The following is a 19,476-nucleotide window of genomic DNA, read 5'->3' as shown; positions in this document are numbered from 1 at the left end:
AGACCCTGGACAGGTTGCCAGACTATCACAGGGCTGACACATAGAGACATTAATGATTTAACTGATAAATTAATTTAACCATTTGAAAACAAACAAACATGACTGTCCCATTTTTCCAGCTGTCCCATTTTACCTGAACTTGTCACTGGAGTGAGGTAGGGGTTCCCGATGTGTTCGAATGTCCAAAGTCTCTGAAATATTTTACTTGGCAAAATATTTCCTTTATAGAAATATAGCAGAGAACCATAACAAGTTCTAAAAGTCACGCTCAAGGTAGTCTTTAGAGTTTTAGGTGGTTTACTTGGTAAACCAAAAAGTGTCCCAAATCTCCTGACTTCACCCTACTGTATTCAGGCCGATGATAATTCAGTGCAGTATGTTCAAACTGGACTCCCACAGGTGTTTTTGATTGACAATTTAACTGATAATTGATGTGACCTGCGTTGTTTAAGTATTTCATGCGGTAATTAAAAACAGCTGTGTAGTAGCAGTAGAATAAGCTACTGTTACAAAAGACAGCCTCTCTGTCCTGTTGCACACTAAACATTTTACAGGTATGTAGCTAAGTCCCTTAGGGGCCCCATATTTATTTGTTTTGTAAAAAAAAATTGAAAATTTGGCAGTGTCATTCATTTCATGCTGACCATTCCTAAATAAATTTATGTTTAACTAATCATACAGCCCTGGAAGAGGAACCCCTAAATGAAATGCAGTCGGAATTGATGTCATTAGTTACACCTATGCTTATCACGCTGTGTTAAAATATCTGCTGTTAAAAAGGCAAACTGGCACTGACATAGATGAATGTCACTGGAAGCACTGGGGAACATAACACTGCAGACATCCAGACTCAATTGCCCAATGCCATGGTTTACTGGGAATAGTACAGAGTCATTGTTAATGTTAACACCTGTGGTTTTCCTGCTATCACAAATACAAATGTCTGCTGTTTAAAATCCTATTGCAATGTGTAACTGAACTTTATTATAACTTAATTGCAGTAATATAAGTTTTTATATTTACTTCAGTAAAAATAGTCACTGCCAAAAACAGACTCCACCACAAGTAGTCTTATGGTAGTATTATGAAATGATGTACGTAAGTTGCATAAGCAGAGTAACTCACCATGCGTAATGGCCTCTTTAGAGCCACTGGATAACTCTCTGATGCATTCATGTGTGATTAGCATTAGCATGAATGTTGCAGCTGGTCAAGATGGAGCTAATTCTATCTGCTGTACTTGAATCCATAACACATCATGTTTTATAAACTGATCATACAGCCTGTTTGTTATTTAAATCTTCATATCCAAAGTAGTAACAATTATAGCAGTCAAAAAATAGAGTCAAATACAGTTTGAGAGCATTAGATGAAATACAAAAGCACAGTGAGCAGCTCAAAACTGCACTAAGTGTAGTAATCAAAGTGTATTTTCCTCAATGACCAAGACCTCTCACAGTTTATACACTGTTTATTTATTTATTCATTTACATACAAAGGAGCACCCACTGGCAGCACCAGTGTCTTGTCATAAGATCCAGGCTGGATGTTTATCAATGACTTTTTTTTTTTTTTTGCAGTCTCAAATGTTTTGCCTACATTTTGAACATGTTTTTAGATCACATTCTCCACAGGCTGTATTTACCAGGCTTGCTTACTTAGTGCTCTCATCAGCAGCTTTATAGAAATAGCCAAGGTGGCTAGCAATAAATTAAGTCAAAATCTCAAGTAAAAAATATTTAAGACTTTACAAAGTTGACTACACTCTAGAAAAATGTGATACAAACCCATCAGTACTAAATTCATCTTGTTTTGTATTGTTCATGTCTTCTTTTTTTCCCCTCACATTAATATCAAGATGAGACTCTTCCCCAATCAAACTTACAGGGAATGTTTTTAAGCATGATTAATTGCAGCGTTTCATCTAGTCTAGAAAATGAAAAGTGGTTCTGAGAACGGACAGGAAAAGAGGCTACAATGACATTTCTTATTTAGAACCTTGTAGTAGCACCAAGAGATTACGCTTAATCTTCTCTGCCCTTCTCTTTGTACACCTGGTTCTGGACAGTTTTAAGCAAAGTTCTCAGGAGATTACAAAAAGTGCAATTCTCATATTTCTCGAGGAGCTGTCATGATTCTTTGTTCTTGATTCTTTTCTATTATTTTTGACAGAGCAGCCACGGCTACTGCTTCAAAAAGATTTTTCACCCCTCTGTCACACATTAGGTTCAGAGACTGCAGTTTGCTTAAGTGCATTAAATGATTCATTAAATTCAAAGTGTAGAGGTCAGTTAAGTAAGAACCCTGCAAAGCCTATCAATCTGTCATTTATAAATTATGATTAAATTTTTTTGGCTCACAGGTTTTAACTTGAAATATTATATATATTTTTTGCAATTGAAAAAGAAAATCATGACATGAGGGCTTGATCGCTCTTAAAAAAGCCACCAGCATAATTTCAAAAGTGCATAGCTGCCAGTCTAAATATAAGGCTGTTTTCCTCTTACTTGTAACATTGAGGTTTTAACAGATCACTGTGCTGACCAAAAGAGAGGAAGTGGTTATTTCACTGAAGGTGGCTGAATCTAATGTGTCAAAAATGGAAAATGTTTAATAATTGGGTTTTGCTGCACCTAACTAGCTATAATCCCTGGAGATTAACCTGGTCCAAGATGTTTTTTGGTCCTTGGAATGTGTGCATCAAAATCCTGTCTGGTCTGCAAAACTTGAGAAATACAGAAAATTAATCCTCAGGAGTGCCTGCTGCTACATCTTTTCATTTTCAGTGTCAGTGGTTATAAACTCAAGACACCCAACAGCGCAGAAAGAGTGCTATCAGATGTAATGTAAATTCAAATATAAAGTTTTTCCATTTCTCAATCATTGTTCCTGAGATGTATTCCAAAAATAAATACAAATAATACAAATATAGATTCTGTGTAACACCACCCCTTTTCAGTGGAACATGCTACAACCATTAATAGAAAAAAACACACCCATTTAAGTGAGTACAAAATTCAAATAAATTGAAAGACAATGGACATAGACATCAGCTGTAGGCCAGATGAGTGGCAGATTCAGGTTGGCAGACAGCTTTAGGCTGAACTGTGTATAAGGGTCACAGGGTCAGGACCAGACTGCACATGCAATCTAAAGGAGGAAACAGGAACTGTGTCTGTGCTGTTCTGACTGGTCACAGGATCAGAGGTCACAGATAGACTCACAGTGGTCAGCATTTTGTAAACATATTCACATCGTCACAGAGCCCTTATCAAAACACACCAAAGAACAGGAAACCTTTCCCTCTCAAAAACAAGAGGTGTCGCACGCAACGTGTGGCAACCCCCGGGAGTTTCCAGCAGGGTAAGAGGAAAGACCCGCACTGTGTGCTTTCAGACGTGTCATGAAGTTGTTTACACTTTGTAACAAAATATTTACATCATACAGTTGGTCTTTAGCTATAGCCACATACACAATGGCACTTTTACCCACTGTGGAAAAGCAAAACATTCCCTCCTATTGTCCATTTGTAACTAAGTGCATTGTCAGTGAGGCCTCTGTTATGCTGTGTGCAGAGGAATGACAAATTTACACCCAAAGGGTGAGTGGTAGCGGATTCCAACTTCCTGGAAAACCAGCTTAGGGATGCCAATGTCACAGAGGTAGACCCTGCTCTCCGTCTCAGTTAAAGGTAGTGGAAGGCCCAAAGACAGAGTCCACTTCGCCTCCACAGTCGGAGGCTGACCGCTGACCGCGGGATCGATACTTAGGACTGGAGCCCGGTTCTGGTTGGCCCAGTCGGCGGCTGATTGGTACCAGGTCTGCTCCCTCAGCAGTGGGTTCTCGTGGCAATCCAGGCAGTTGATGACGAGGTCGACTGGGCTCACAGGCAGGTCTGAGGCAGAGGAGGAGAAAGGGACATAATGTTGGTGGATGCAGAGTTTTAAAGGTGCCTCAGAAAACCATGAGAAATACATTTTTTGGTGCACTAAAAAAGGTAACCCTCTAAAACAATCTTTACTGTTAATCTAAAGGAATTTTAAATGTGAGGAGTCATAAATGGTGCTGCTCCACTAGAGGGCAATATTTATCTGTGCTGGACTGTTGCAACAGGACACCATGAACTAATCCTGTAACAGACACTCTGAATCATGTTTACATTTATCACCATCACTTTGGACACAGATCTGCCCATACACCTAGCATGGTCCTTTCCATTAGTGTCACTAAATCCTGAGTAGACAGGGATTTAATCATCTGAATGCTCTCTGTTGTTGTTTTCTACCTTTGATGCTGGCCACTTGCTTGCTGCTGGTCCTGCTGTAGAGCTGGACCTCATTGGTGACCGACTCCTGCATTTTGACAAAATTGGGCAGGAACAGGATAACCTCCACTTCATGGTTGGCCAAGTGTCTACCACAGCTGATGCCCTGGGCTCCCTGGATGTGGGGCCCGCACAGAATGACCACAGTTGGCCTCTGGTGGACATTTTTTGGGGTGAGTCTGAGGACATGCACGAGATAACAAAGAGATTACTCCACAAACAAACACAACTGATGTAAGTGTTCGTAAGTTAAACAATAAAGATGTTATCAAACAAACTGCATCATATCCAGCATGCCGGCTGGCTGATATCCAAGTGTAGCCCAGCCTCAATCAAGGACAACATAAGATATGGTTCTTAAAGGACACCAGGAAGCCCTCTATCCTGCCAGTGTACACAAGACGTGTTGTTCAGAGCTTGTCATGCAATTTCAGCTCACACTGTGATTCAATCACTTTAAAACACACAAGGAGCAATCACAGCATCTACCTACACTGACGGTAAATACATTACATTCACGTTTACACTTATATGAACTGACAAACATTAACAACAATAATAAAGCTAGAGCTGGTAAAAAGTAAAGAACCTGCATGTTCAACAAGCCCTCGGCAGTGTGCTATGTTTACTGATGTTTGCATTTTAAAACTTTTATACTGGCTACTTATTTTCCTCCCAAAATCTTCATGTCCTATAACATCATCACCTACTTTTGTACAACTGGGATTATTAATCTGTTTTATTATTAGAAACATGGTTTAGGTTAAGGTTTAGGTTTAGAGGTTCAGTAGAACACATAAAAAGCTGCACATTTCTATCAGATTGATTGGAACCCATGCTATTTACTATCGCACGGGCCGGCACAGCGATGCAGTGGTTAGCACTGTCGCTTCACAGCAAGAAAGTGCTGGGTTCACTCGGCCAGCTGGGGTCTTTCTCCATCCACAGTCCAAAGATATGCAGGTTAGGTTAACTTGGACTTTTAATTGCTGTGAGAGTGTAAATGTGAGTGTGAGTGGTGGTCTGTCTTTGTGTGTCAGCCCTGTGACAGTCTGGTGACCTGTCCAGGGTGTATCCCACCCCTTGCCCAATGTCAGCTAGGATCAGGTAAAAAAAAAACTTGTGTAGCTGAACACCTACCTACATAGCTGTCCTACATATCCTACATACCTTGGTAGCTACCATTAGTTGTTTTTTTTTTTTTTTTTTTACTATTGAACATACAAACAAGAAAGAAGCATTAAACATCTGAAGTTGGACTGAGTGCTTGCATATGTTTACACCTTTTGAGTGTGAATTAAATGACTTGTATGACAGGGAATAGGGGAAATAGTGGAACACCATTGTAGTGTCAGTGGGCTTGATATTACAGTACAAAGTTACACTTGATCTGAGCTCACAGTAGTCCCAGTGTAAACTTGAGACACTCAAATATTAGAGTGCCAAATTGATAAAAAGATCTGAGACAGTAAACCTGTTTGTTATATGAGCCTGCGTGCCGAGGTTCTTTGATTTAAATAAGACTACACCGCTCATGAAGGTACACAATACCAAACAGGGCTGCTTCAGGCTATTATGCAGTGTGACTGCTCGCTGTAGTGCTATCCTGAGAAAATAAACCCTGAGGAGAAGGTCAAGGTTAACACGACATAACGTATGTAGAAACATGGTAGTAAAGATGATTGCCATGGTAACTGGAAAACAGAACATGAAAACAAAAAGTTGGACAGACCTGCTCTAATGATTGTATAACTATTCAGACAGGGATGTTTGGCACATTGGCGAACATTCTTCTTCTAATTATACACATGACAGCGGCTCTGTGTGCACAACAGATGAGAAGCAGTGTACGCCAGGAACTGACTAACTTCATTCTTTTACACACTTACCAGGCATTACGCTGCACCTTTACACCAGAGCCCAGAGCAGTATTGTTTACCTGTTTGGTCCACCCAGCAGAGTGAGAGCCATCTGACTGGAACAAACGCCGACCGTCTCCAGCCTGCGCTCGAGAGACAGGCCCCAGCGCTCTGCGGCTGCTAGTAGGCGCTTATGAAGCTCATAGGGCACGCTGGGAACCACCAGGCCTGAATCTGCAGAGAGAAAACATGAGGTGAGAGGGGTAGCGTGTTCGTGTTGCTCGATACGTTCTCATGTCTGTAGTAACATAACGTAGACCATGTCAGGATGGATTAGTAGTTAACAAAAACAGCTTCCTGTTCTTGCAAACATCTGCCCTAATGAAGCGTCGCTAGGCAAAACACAAGGCACAAAATAGAATTTCTCAACTAACAATAAACTCTGTCATTAACATTCCTCCATTGGTATCAAAGTCATGTCAAGTGCCATGCCAAAAACAGGCCTTGCCTTTAAAAACAATTTATGTAATGTTGCTAATGTTATACACAGTGGGAGTTAGTAGTGGGATACATTTTGTTTGATTTAATCTATACCTAAAACAGTGAAAGACAGAGCAGCATATATCACATTTAGGGAAATTGGAGGGAATACACCTAATTTGACCAAAATTAACTGACATAATTTAATATTCAGTAGTATATTTGTACTCTTACATTCCTGCATCCACTGGAATGGTCTGACGTGTCATATTTCTAAATTGGACCTGCCTTTAACACATCTTGGTAAGCACTATGTCGGTTTTCAATTTATCTCCACCTGAGCACCCTGAAAAACAACAACTGGAGTAGATGTGAAACCCAGAAACCTGACCTCTAAGATAACGACAAACGCTGGTCTACAGATAAACACAGAGGAACCCATTCCCCAGGGAAAAAGCCCTTCCTCCTCCTCATGACCTGATCTCGTTCCCATCACGGAATATTCTCCATTTCCTCTCCTGTTTGTCACTGCTGTCTGTGGCAACAAAGGGAAGATTGGCAGCCTTTACAAAACATGACAAACATGAGGCAGCCAGAGTGAGACGCCTATTCCCTGCAGGCTCTGAGTTCACACGCACCAGCACATGGTTTCTGACCAATCCCCAATCCTGAGCTGTGGGATGGGGCTGCACTGGGCTGGACCCCCCACATGGGCTGCTGTCTCAGTCAAAACATACTGCAGGTTGGCGTGACAAAAAAGGGACAAACATCACATATAAATATATGTGCACACCTGCACCTGTATCCCAACAGCTCATGGTGAGAGATCGGGGAGAGCTAAACATGGGGGAAGCATGATAGTGACTGAGCTGTAGAAATTCATGGACTGTAGTTTATTATTTGCAGTTTCTGTATTAGAACATTTTATGTCCACATTATATGGCAAAAGTAATTGCCAGTCACTATATTTTCCCAATAAGCATCAAAATGTCCTTAAAACTCTTTTTAGTGAGCATCCTTTTCTTAAAAAACACTGTAAAAAAAATAAGGCTTTAACTATTTGAAATGGCCTCATATCTTGATGCTTGATTAAGATCTAATGCATTTTTTGAGGTTGTTGCAGCCTGTTTTCGCAGGGTCTCTTTATTGTTGGCTGCCCAACAGTCTCTTTGGGTGCTGCTGGACACAATGGTCACAATTATCCCAATAATGTAAATTCAACACATCTTACTGTGTTACCATGAGGCATGGTAAATCATATATCGTCCCATCCCTATTCTGTATTGAACTTTGTATAGTATTTCAAGGAATGCACAGCCTTTGGTGCGGCACTCGTCAATACTTAATAAAAACACTGTCAAAACTCTGTATTTCCAAGGCAACAGAGTCAGCGCACCTTCAGTTTCAACAATTTCCCCCTTTTCACATTAGGGGCCAATTTAAGATGTTGTCTGTGAGCGTAAACAAATGGTACTATGAATAGAACCATGTGCATGTCCGCATGACCGCAGCTCTCTGTGGACTTTCGTTGCGGCAAGTATGCCCAAGCCTTGATGTCTGGTTTTACGAATTGTGCAAAAGTTTACCTTTTGTATGAAACCCTGATCAAATATCTCATGACTACATGTGGATTGGATGTCTTTAAAAACCTGAACATCTCCACTTATTACCACTATCACATTAAGCTTGTTTTTTAGTAACCATCTTTCTTTTGAGAAAAATGCCCTAATCCATATGTCTTGTCACGTGAAGTCACCTTAAACTGTCAGAATTGTTCTCCTCTGTGTATTTCTTGAACTACTGTATTACAGAACTAAAGTGTGTGGGGACCTTTAAAGAGCCTGTGCTAATCCCTAGCTGTCTATTGCCCATGGCACATTAGAAGGGTAATGAAAGTCAAGCTGGGGGAACTGCAAGGCTCAGGATCCCTTTGATAAATAAAGCTGCTGGGAGGCAGTTAAGTCCTTAATGGCCTCCTACAGATTTCTGGCCTGGTGGCTGAGAACTTTGTGGCCTCGTTGGCGTGCACAAATTCGCACTGACACACACGCGCATGCTAGCACACACCTCATCCTACAGCGCCCTCGCAACGGGCTGATGTACAAACACATATACGCCCACAACTTTTCACTGTGGCATGCAACATGGACAGAGTGACACACACACACACACACACACACACACACACCCTCATACACAAGATAATTACACATAAACACAGAGACTTATGCCGTGCCTGAACCGAATTCTTGCTTATCTTTAGGTTGGCCCTGCTCCCCTCCCACCATTCTTTTATTGATACCGCACAAAGACTGCCAATATGTTTATGTGGGCTACAGAAATCTGGAACATGCCAATCCTCACATGAGCGATAAGCACAGGAAAGTCAACTGCTTCTTGTCATGCAAACTGCTGGCTCGAGTGCCAAGCTCAGAGGAAGTGGTAGTTGCACTAGTATGCGCTAATTGCTTTTCAAGCATCCCACCAGGTGCACTTCTTAATAACTCTCTTGCTGAAGTCGCCGCTACCAAACTACACATATGCACGCACACACACACGCTATCTCCTCCTCCCTAACATTCTCACTCACATGCAATGATTTATGCACAAACACACACACACACACACACACTCACTCTCGATGTGGTGCAAAAACAAAACTCAACGGGCAACTAGCTAAACCGGGTAGCCATGAGTATGCAGCGGCACTAAAATAAACTGAGCTGGAAGCAATCCTTCAAGCATGACAAGGGAACTGACGGGACTGAAAGCAATACACGCTGGCTGGATGCGGGCCATGTGTGACTAAGGCTGCTGCTGGGTTAGGGAGGGTTAGACGAGGCTGTTACATTCCTCCCTGCTGCACTGCAAGAGTTGAACTATGTTGACCTGCACTCTGAGGAGGTAGCAGGATGGGGCACTGGTTCATTGGGGCACAGAAAAGAAGCTTAATGCAGTAATCTGCGATATTCCTTTTTACCGTTTTGGTCATATTTTTGGTGCCAACAGCTCACTTATCAATCAAACCACGTCATGTAGTGCATTTAATTGGATTTTCCGTTAGAGACAGCAGCAACTCTACACCCTTTTCTGTGGCAGACTGAAGACACATCTGTTTAGACTGGATCTAAAGGTTCACAAATAATAATATCTCATTCTGTATTTAAATGTAGCAGTTCACACTTAAGCATATGCACATTTATTGTAAGGCACTGAGGATAAAAGCATACACTAAATATTTCTAACTAGGGATGTGCATGACTAGTTGAGAAGGGGATTAAATGTTGCTACCCTTGCTAGTTGGCACAACAAATACTGGTTGGTTAAACTTATTATTAAAATTATTATTATTTTATGTGATTGCTTTCACCCAAACAAAATGCCCTGGTAATTATCACTCATGATTCCTAAAGATTTTTTTCTCCTACAGAATACTGTTTTCAGTAAATGATATTTAGGATAATGAGCAATGTTCATAATGCACGATGCAAACTGCTACACATTTCAACATTTAAAATACAATCTGGTTATTGAAAAACATAATTTACAACTTTAAATGGCTTTTATAGGATGCACAATATTTTTTTCCCCAGACATTTAACCTTGTACATTCAGTTACATGGAATTTTGACTATATTCTGGATGTTTTCTTACTTTTAAATGAGTCAACTAGTCTTAGTTTAGACTTCCGTTTTAACATCAGGGAAATAAGTCATTTGGAACATCCCTAAAGCGGCCTTCACATGATAAGAAAAACGCGCAGCGGCGCGGACAAAGTTAAAATAATTTCAACTCTGAGCGCAGCGCTCGGGCGTAAAATCCGAGCGGTGCGTGACGCCAAGGGTAGCGGTGCCGCTTTGTCAGGCGTTGCCGGCCAGCGCAAAGCGGTTTTACAGCTGATCATGTGTAGAGGCCTTAATTGTAACTAATTGTTGGGGGGGCACGGTGGTGTGGTGGTTAGCACTGTCGCCTCACAGCAAGAGGGTTGCCGGTTCGATCTCGGGTGTGGGAGCCCCTCTGTGCGGAGTTTGCATGTTCTCCCCGTGTCAGCGTGGGTTCTCTCCGGGCACTCCGGCTTCCTCCCACAGTCCAAAGACATGCAGATTGGGGACTAGGTTAATTGATAACTCTAAATTGTCCGTAGGTGTGAATGTTAGTGTGAATGGTTGTCTGTCTCTATGTGTCAGCCCTGCGATAGTCTGGCGACCTGTCCAGGGTGTACCCTGCCTGTCAGCTGGGATAGGCTCCAGCCCCCCCGCGACCCTCAAGAGGATGAAGCAGTTAGAAGATGAATGAATGAATGAATGTAATATAATGTAAAGGTGCAAATCATGAAGTAGGGTAGCAGGATAGAGTGACATTTCAGGCGCGATTATTCGAAAAATTTTAGAATAGTTGCCACGATTTTCGAATAGTGTTTTTGCTTGTGCTGCCCATCCCTAATTCTTTCACAGAGTTTAAGATCCCACACACCTGTAGATAATACTTTCTGAAGTTTAAGAACTTTGTAGTAAGTGAGGCCTCCATCAGGTAATATTCATATAAAGGTATGTGGATAAAATTGTCAACACTGCAGCCTTCTCTTTACATGACAGCATTCAGTTTCAGGAGAAGTTCATGATACACACATTCACCTTCACATCTATCCCAAGGTCAGATGAGTTCAAAGAGTTTGTCATGACACACATTTCTTTTGCATCCCGATTCCTCCAAAGTGATACAGCTTAAGTAAATAAATCAAAGAAAACTAGGAAAACCAGCTGACAGTTGGCTTGCTTGCAATTTGTGTTGCAGCCGCACTTGTTTGCACTGAAGAGGTTTCACTGCACAGCTGGAGTCAATCACACCACAGGAAAGCAAAACAATAGCAAAACTACACTTACATGGACTGCAACCTTTACAATTGACAATAGCCTATGGAAACGGGTCTGTCAAACACCCACGCCGTTGTGCTATGGCAACGCTAACACACAGGCAGGCATTTTGTTTTTCTTTCTCTATGCTTGTATTGTTGATTTATCTGTTTACTGGCAAAGATTCCAGGTCAAGAGCACTGCGGTTTGTTCCTGCTTCAGAGGTGCTGTTTATGTAAGGCTGTACGGCGGCATGCTAATTACAGAGTACAGAGGACGGGGATTATGATGACAGCCCTGGGAAGCAGATCTGCCTGCACGGTAAGAAAAGGAGGCTCTGCTTGGCAGCTGTCTGCTGAATGGTAGACAGCAGCTCCCTGCTGAGCTGCTCTGTATCACCACAATCAGATAGACAGTCTGGGATAGAAATGCTGGAAACGCCATCACTGCTAATACCGGGCTGTCACCCACAAAGCCTGGTTCCAGTCATCCTAGTCCTATTATTGTTCAAGACAATGGAGATGCTGCATATAGAAGCTTGGATGCTGAACTGAGGGAGAGAAATAACTTAGAAGGGTATGCAGAGCAGCCAAGGACAGGGCCTTTATTGGCTTACAACAGGGCCGATACATGCTTGCTTCCCTAACTTATTCCACATCAGCCCTGTAAACTACCTTATCGTGTGACCAGACAAAGGTGGCGTTTAATCCCTCTAGTTGTAGTATAACACATACACTTGCACCATACAACTCAGCCCTTTCTCCAAAACCACCCACCCTCCACCCTCTCACTGCTCCAGGGCTTGTGTTAGCATGCCATATACTTATCTTATGTCTGCATTAACCAGTTATGTAACACACGGGTTCCTAGAGCTAATCATCTCTGTGGGACCATTGCAGGGGAGTGTGGGGAGTCAAAAGTCATGATAAACAGTAACCAGGAGGATGTGGTTCCAGTCAGGCTGCCCCAAGGTGACCTTTCTCCAGCCAATGCATCCACTGAGACCCCCTTTTATGGTTCATGTTGTTTTTCTCATTGTGTTCAACAGAATGAGACATTACAGCACATTCCTCAGTGAGAGCTTCTCAGTGCTGTGCTCAGGAGAAAGTGTAAAAAAAGTCAACTTTTGGCAGGAGCTGTATTGTCCAAACAGGGTTATTATATTAACAGATGGTACTCCTGGTCAAAGATTAAACACAGTGGGGAAAAAAAGACTCCTTCCAAAACAAACACATGCTCACTGATAAAATGTCTACAAAAACGTGTATTGAGGCTGCCAAAGTGGCTCCATAAAACCCCAAGGCCTGCTCTAACCAGCCCCTGAATACTCATTTTCTTCTCTAATATCCAGTTTATAAAACTTCATTTGACAAAACAAGACACGTTTTGTTTGTTTTTGAAAATGTAAATCTATAAAATCAAGTCAAAAATATGTGGATTTGTCAAAAAATAAAAAATAAAAATAAAAAGGCAAAGTGATTTTCTGTAACAGCTGGGATCTGTATTTATTTTAGCAAACATGACTCTCACCAGAAAAAATGGTGCATTTGTAAGGAACTATTTTCATCAGTGGATTTAGTGCCCAGTGAGTATTTGAAACAGAAGTACAGTGTATCATGTTGTTCATGGTCACCCAGGAGTGGCTCAGTAATGTGTTTTTTGTTTCTTAATCACATTGGAGGTTTGAGGCACAGAGGAATAAGCTGCTGGCTCTGGCTGCACACACAATACTTTGTTTTTGTAACAGATACTGATCTATTTCTTGGAATTTTTTTTCACGGACTAGCAGCCCCAGTTCTTCATGGGTCATGTCAGGATCAGCTACAGAATTTCTGAGGCAAGTTGAACATGGGTGTTTAAGCTGAAAGCTGGTTTCACAGGATTCAACAACTGTCTTTGTAACAATATTTGTAGAACTGTCTGTTCTCCAAATATTGTTACTGACAACACTACATTGAAGAATCTAGAGTAACACAGGGTGCCGTAAGTACACAAATGAAGCCCTAAGTCTAGTGTATTCATGTGTGCTGTATGAGTATGCACGTGTTTTGTCCTCACCAGTACAGTACTCTTTGCCCCGATGCTGTGGCACTGTTATCTGTCGGTATATGACAGGCTTCACTTCCAGAATATTCTCATCATGTCGATAAGACAGGGACTTCTGTTCACCCTGTGTGCTCTGATGCTGTGCCCTGTTGCTGTGGCCGTCGATCCCATCAATCTGGGAGAAGACAGCGGCTTTGTCGAACAGAGCCAAGTTTCCCTCAAAGTCGAAGTCTGCATCCATGTTTTCATTGGTCTCGCCTCCAAAGCACTCGTCATCCTTTGTCCTCATCAGCCCTCCGGCACCTCCATTCCTCACGCTGTTTTTCTTAAGTGTGGCCTGTGTGGCTCCTCTGCTGTTAGATGGGGCTGTAGGGGCTGGAGAACACAGAGACACTAAGATGTCAGCAAAAAGACATCTGAGGCTGTGTTTGATAGATATTTCAGTCATCAACTTGCACCTATGCCAAACTTTTAGACTTTCTGAATCATCATCATTATCATTATCATTATTATTATTATTATTATTATAATTCACTTGGATTACATTCAGGGTACTTTGGTGGTAAGAAACATCACATTAATTAGCAGGTAGACATCCAAGTTTTCACATCTGAATTGCCATGCAGTGATTGATTATTGCACTAATGCTCTAAAAGAATAAATTAATTGAGAAATGTATTTATTCATAGTAATTTATTGTTAAAAAAATCAATTTAGATGGATTTATTTCAGAATTCTGCTTTATTTCACTTTGTAGGAAAATAAAGGTTTTATCAAATCACATTATTGCACATTTATTTCTGTTAATTCAAATGTATATACTGGATATACTGGAATTTATACACACTGGATGTAGCAACCTAAAGTTTCACCAGTGAATCACAAATTTAGTTGTATCTACAACCAGCAATCCACCTTCAACCAATGTTACTGAAGATTAAGCCTGACCTGTAGATATTATATGAACATATAAACACGGAAAAATGGTATTAATGTAGTTGTAAGCAGATGAATGTTATTTGTCAACAGCTATAACTCCTCCTTTGGGCACACATGGGTAGAGACTGGTGTTGAAGCAGATAATTAATGACAATATAGCAAAACACATAATATCAAATATGCCTTTACAGGAGACGTTATAATTGCTGACAAATACTGTGCATAAATAAGTACTCAAAAATGTCTTTATAGCTGCGTTCAACTATGTTATAGTTACAAACCATTCATTAAATGCTTGTATACTGCTTATCAATGCTAAAAATGGACAGTCGTACAACATTTCCAATATATCCCTGAGTTCAATTTGTATTTGTGAGTAAACACTGACACCTTACAGCAAAAGCACACAAAGTATTTACATGGAAGAGGTGACAGCAGCTCACAGGCAGGAAACAGTGTTCCCATCAAAATGTTAGTTTAATTTATGTGGAAATATCCCAACAACAGTGTGATAAATGCAATCTAACATACAATTCAGACAGCTATATAAGCACTTAATTCATAACATACAACTTTGGTACAGGTCCCTCGGACTAAATTTTATAAGCTGAGGGTCCAAACAGAGCAGCAGGCTTTGCTCTGGGCTACCACGGGCCTATCTTGGTTTTAATCCAAACCCAAAATGCACAGATCACCCAGAAATCCTCTCATGTCCCAACTTTGCTCACATCCTAGTTGGTGAAAATACATCTGTATATCATCGTGTATTAATGACAGTACATCATTGTGTTGTAAATGCTGTAATCCACACACAATAAGATCCTGCACTCGGCTGTTTCAAATTCTGGCTACATGATAACGACTCCTTTTATCTTGTGTAACTCTGACTGCAAACTTTTCTTAACCTGTCTCAGAAAGTTACTATAACTTGCCGAGAACAAAACACTGCACATTTTACACACAAAACATACAATGGCCAACTGAGCCGCACTCAATTAAGTTTACATACATGTATGTGCAAACAAAAAAAACTAAATGAACAGAGAACAAAAAAAAAAAGAAAAACTGGAAAAACCTGGCCTTCAACCCCAACCATGCCGAGCTCTCACGCTAACCAGGAGACAGAGAGGCACAGTCTCACGCTACTGTCACTGTGACAGCTAAGGTACTTTGGACTCTCTCACGCAAGACACTGGGAGGCTCAGTCATAGTATACTGGTATTGATACAAAGCCACTAACCAACTAAAAGCTAATTTAAGACCTGCCTAAATATCACAATACGGTCTTACAACACCCACTACAGACAGCACTGAGTTTTTTTCTTCCAAAATATGAAGTCATATTAATGTGCCCGATTTCCCTCTAATCACAGACAAGTGCACTACTTAGTATTCATAAGTACATTTCAAATTAGGATCCATTATAAGTAGCAAGAAAAACATTATTGAGACTGGTCCAACAAGTTGGGGAGAAGGTTGGTGGGTATGTGTGTTCACTTCACCTGTGTGAACAGAGATAAAAGCTACCGCGCTTATTAGCACAAGCCAACAATGTCTTTATTTACAAGGAAGTGTTTTGTCATGGTACGAATCAAAAATCTGAATGAACTGGGCAGAGCTCCAAGGCAAACAGGCTAATGAATAACAAGTGAAGAGACAGACAGTGAACCGATTTTTCAGTTTAGACAAATGTACTACCCCAAATTAGTACGACTACACAGGTCAGGAATATTTAAAACTGAAATATGAGCCATGATGAAAGTGCACTATTAAAAAGAGAGTCTATAAGAGACTAGATATCAGCTTAGATCTTTGATATTGTAATATTGTAAATGATGTCTTTTTCTGGTTTTAAAGCTGCATTACTGTTCTAGCTGTTTTATTATTTGTCTTTACCCAATTAGTCATTATATCCACATTACTAATGATTATTTATCAAAAATTTTATTGTGTAAATATTTGTGAAAGCACCAATAGTAAACCGTACAATAGCATTATCCAGAAATATGATTTCTCGTTATCACCGTGCCCAATTTTTAAGTGATCCTCCAGCTAGTTATCAAACATTTGATACTCAATTTCAATCACAGTTCCTAGCGTCCTCAGTTTTTACAGATGTTACAGGCCTAGGAAATGCAATATTAAAGCTGTTTGTCACCAGAATCCTGTCATAAATACTGTTGATCAATACTATCAAGGAAGGATAAATTAGTTGGATATAAAGATAAACAGGAGACCGACAGTGTGTTAAATCTACAGGCCAAAGGGGGGTAAAGGCGTTCTAATGAAAGACTAAACAGACATCCAGCCATAACAACTTTGCGTGTGAGTAACATCCAGTCAAGAAAAGGAAGAGAGCTGGTGGAGATGGCGGTGAGAGAAAAGCAACAGTGCTAAGCACTGAGCTACCAACATTATAATAGGAAAACTTCTTGTGTCCAGTTTGAATGACTGAACCAGCTAAGGAAAATAATCTGCAACGTTCTTCACCGCCTCAGTAACTACAGCTGATGGGCCTGTGGGCAAGGCACTTAAAACACACAGGAGTTGCTGTGTGGTTACAGGTAGAAGTCCGTAATCACACTAGGAGGCTCTCAGTGCTAATGTGTGGAGTTGTATGAAGCTAAACAAAACATGGATGCACAGCAAAGCCTCTCCAAGAGAGAGAAATCTGAAGCAGGGATTTATGGGAAAAACACTGGGCTGCACACAGTTTCACTCCATATACAGAGGTAGAGTGCTGGTTCTGGGAATAGTTTTCATGAGGGCAAAGTCCAGAGGTTCTCTTTTAAAATGCCCTTATAATGAGATCTGTTTGGACCTGATGGAATTCGACTCTGCATCATTCACAAAAGCAGTTCCTAAATTCCCATCCTACTCTCCCAGAAAGATAAATGGCAGATATTCAGAAACCATTTCTGGAATCCGGGATCTTGTATAAGAAACGGCCCACCCTGCTTTCCCTTTCTTTGTGGACGGGGGCTTCTTGGGAGCATGGCATTGCGTGTGAAAGGACCAGCCCTGCCCAAGCCACTCAGCACTTTGGCCCCATGCAATTTGGGCATTAGCTCCCTGGCCACCAGCCTGAGAGCTGGAGATTAAAATAAAAACTCAAAAGGTAAACATTGCTTCCACAATTGATATCGCTTTGGCCTTCCGAGCACACTGGGACAACATGGCTTCCTGTCTGGGAGGGGGGGGCGGGTGGTTTCCTGTGCTGAGCAGGAGCGAGGGAGGGAGAGGAGACGTGGAGAGAGAGAGAGAGAGAGAGGGGACAGGAGGGCATAGAGGCACGAACGCCAGGCTCTGCATAACCTTCTCTTTAGGAACAGACACGGAGAGGGAGGGGGAATGTTTATTGATCTTAGTCACACACATATTGTAAAGAGGAACTTTGGTACAAGCCTTTAGCACGCTATGGGAATCTCAGGGGGGAGTCATAGCAAGACAGCTTTTGGTTCCATGCGCAGGCTTCTGATTAGGAACAAGTGACACACAGGGAGTAGGGATTGAGACTGAGTCAACGAGTTGTGAGTCTTGCTGACACAAAATGAAACATGCAGGCTACAATATGAACAAATTTATTTATTTGTATAACTGATTTTTCTTATCTCTGGAAAAAAAAGACATGCTTCCTTTTGTGCTAGCTTCATCTTCCATGCACAGGAAACGCACCAAGGCAGAGGTCATTTTTACAACCAGGCTGAGGAATATTACACAGTGTGCATTAGCCAATTCTATTGACCTCTGACTTCTCCATTGTTAAGTTATCCTGAGTGTGAAAGTGAACTGACTTAAGTTGATTCTGGCAGAGGCCACAGAGCTGTCCAAGCAGACTTCCTGCTGACTGCATGTTGATGAGAGGAAATGCTGTTTTTAGCCTTTATCTAATCAGGAAGGTTAAGTAACGCATTCTGATTTTTACGGCTACATATGCAACTTGGGACTTGGGAGCATGCAAGTGTGCATTTCTGTATCACTGTGTGACTGAGACACGTGACAATAGAACTGCACCGACAAATAAGTATATTTTGTAGTTATTCTGACCTTTTATCAAATCAAACTTTGGATATAAAAGGTGTTAATTTCACTTTAAAGGTATACTACACAGGAATGGTCGGTTATGGTTTGCAAACATGGCTGATGAAAGTGAAACTGAAAGCCAACCCCAATTAACCCTCATTTTGGAGCAAACTTTGTCCACTTGACGTGTCACCTCGCTATATTTACATTTTTTTCAACACTGTCCGCGATTTTCATAGCTGCCTTTTTATAAAGTCCAAACCACACCTGCATGCTGTGCTCAGGCATGTCCCAAACATAGCTAAATGAGAAAAAAAAATTTCTTCTACTGGCTCATAAGTGATAAGTGAGAGGGATTACTTCTATATGACTCCATACATTGTTTTTAGGAAGATCCTGCATAGTATACCTTTAACTAAATATCAGAAAAATATTGCTGCCATAACAGTATAAACCATGATAAAACCGAAAGTTTTATAAAGGAGATATTTTTGTCAGTTACAATGTCAACATTTTAGAGGTTTCAGAACTGACCTAAAAGCGTGCACAAGCAGCATAAAAGCCAATCTGGGCAGGAGCAGGGCGACGAAATATCAAAAGCGCTACATGACTCAGCATATTATCTTTAAAAAAGAAAGCTATATATGACTCATAATACATTCTTAAATGACACTAGACAAGACAGTTCCTTATCAACAGTGTTGGGTAAGGGTTACTTTAAAAGTAATCAAAGTACATTACTGCGTTACTTTTTAAGTAACCAGTTACTTTACTGCATTACTCCCTGAGTAAAGTAACTCAATTACTTTAAAAGTACTTCCAACGTTACTCCCTGAGTAAAGTAACTCAAGCACTTTTAAAGTACTTTTGAGTATTCTACATTTCCTATTGGGCAATGGACCACAGGGCGCTAAGCCTACATTTTTTTGTCTACAAAATTAAAGTTATGGAC

At 41.0% G+C, this 19,476-nt stretch overlaps 1 protein-coding gene across 2 annotated transcripts in view; it reads right to left on the bottom strand.

The window, feature by feature from the left end:
* Positions 1–1,438: 1,438 nt before the first annotated feature.
* The window catches only part of LOC126389873 (enhancer of mRNA-decapping protein 3-like), a 24,919-nt gene continuing 6,881 nt past the window's right edge, over positions 1,439–19,476 (bottom strand). Inside the window, exons 2-5 of one of the 2 annotated variants that reach the window (XM_050043946.1) lie at positions 13,575–13,937; positions 6,264–6,417; positions 4,286–4,503; positions 1,439–3,895 (exon numbers count right to left, since the gene is read on the bottom strand). In XM_050043946.1, the coding sequence (XP_049899903.1) occupies positions 3,561–3,895; positions 4,286–4,503; positions 6,264–6,417; positions 13,575–13,937 (1,070 nt within the window). In that variant the 3' untranslated portion in view covers positions 1,439–3,560. The remainder of the gene's footprint in view (positions 3,896–4,285; positions 4,504–6,263; positions 6,418–13,574; positions 13,938–19,476) is intronic. The other variant, XM_050043857.1, reaches the window with a different exon arrangement.

This window comes from Epinephelus moara, chromosome 1 (assembly GCF_006386435.1).
Source record: "Epinephelus moara isolate mb chromosome 1, YSFRI_EMoa_1.0, whole genome shotgun sequence".
Taxonomy (NCBI): domain Eukaryota; kingdom Metazoa; phylum Chordata; class Actinopteri; order Perciformes; family Serranidae; genus Epinephelus; species Epinephelus moara.
The sequence above is the reverse complement of the archived record's forward strand: the minus strand, read 5'-3'. Positions and strand labels throughout refer to the sequence as shown.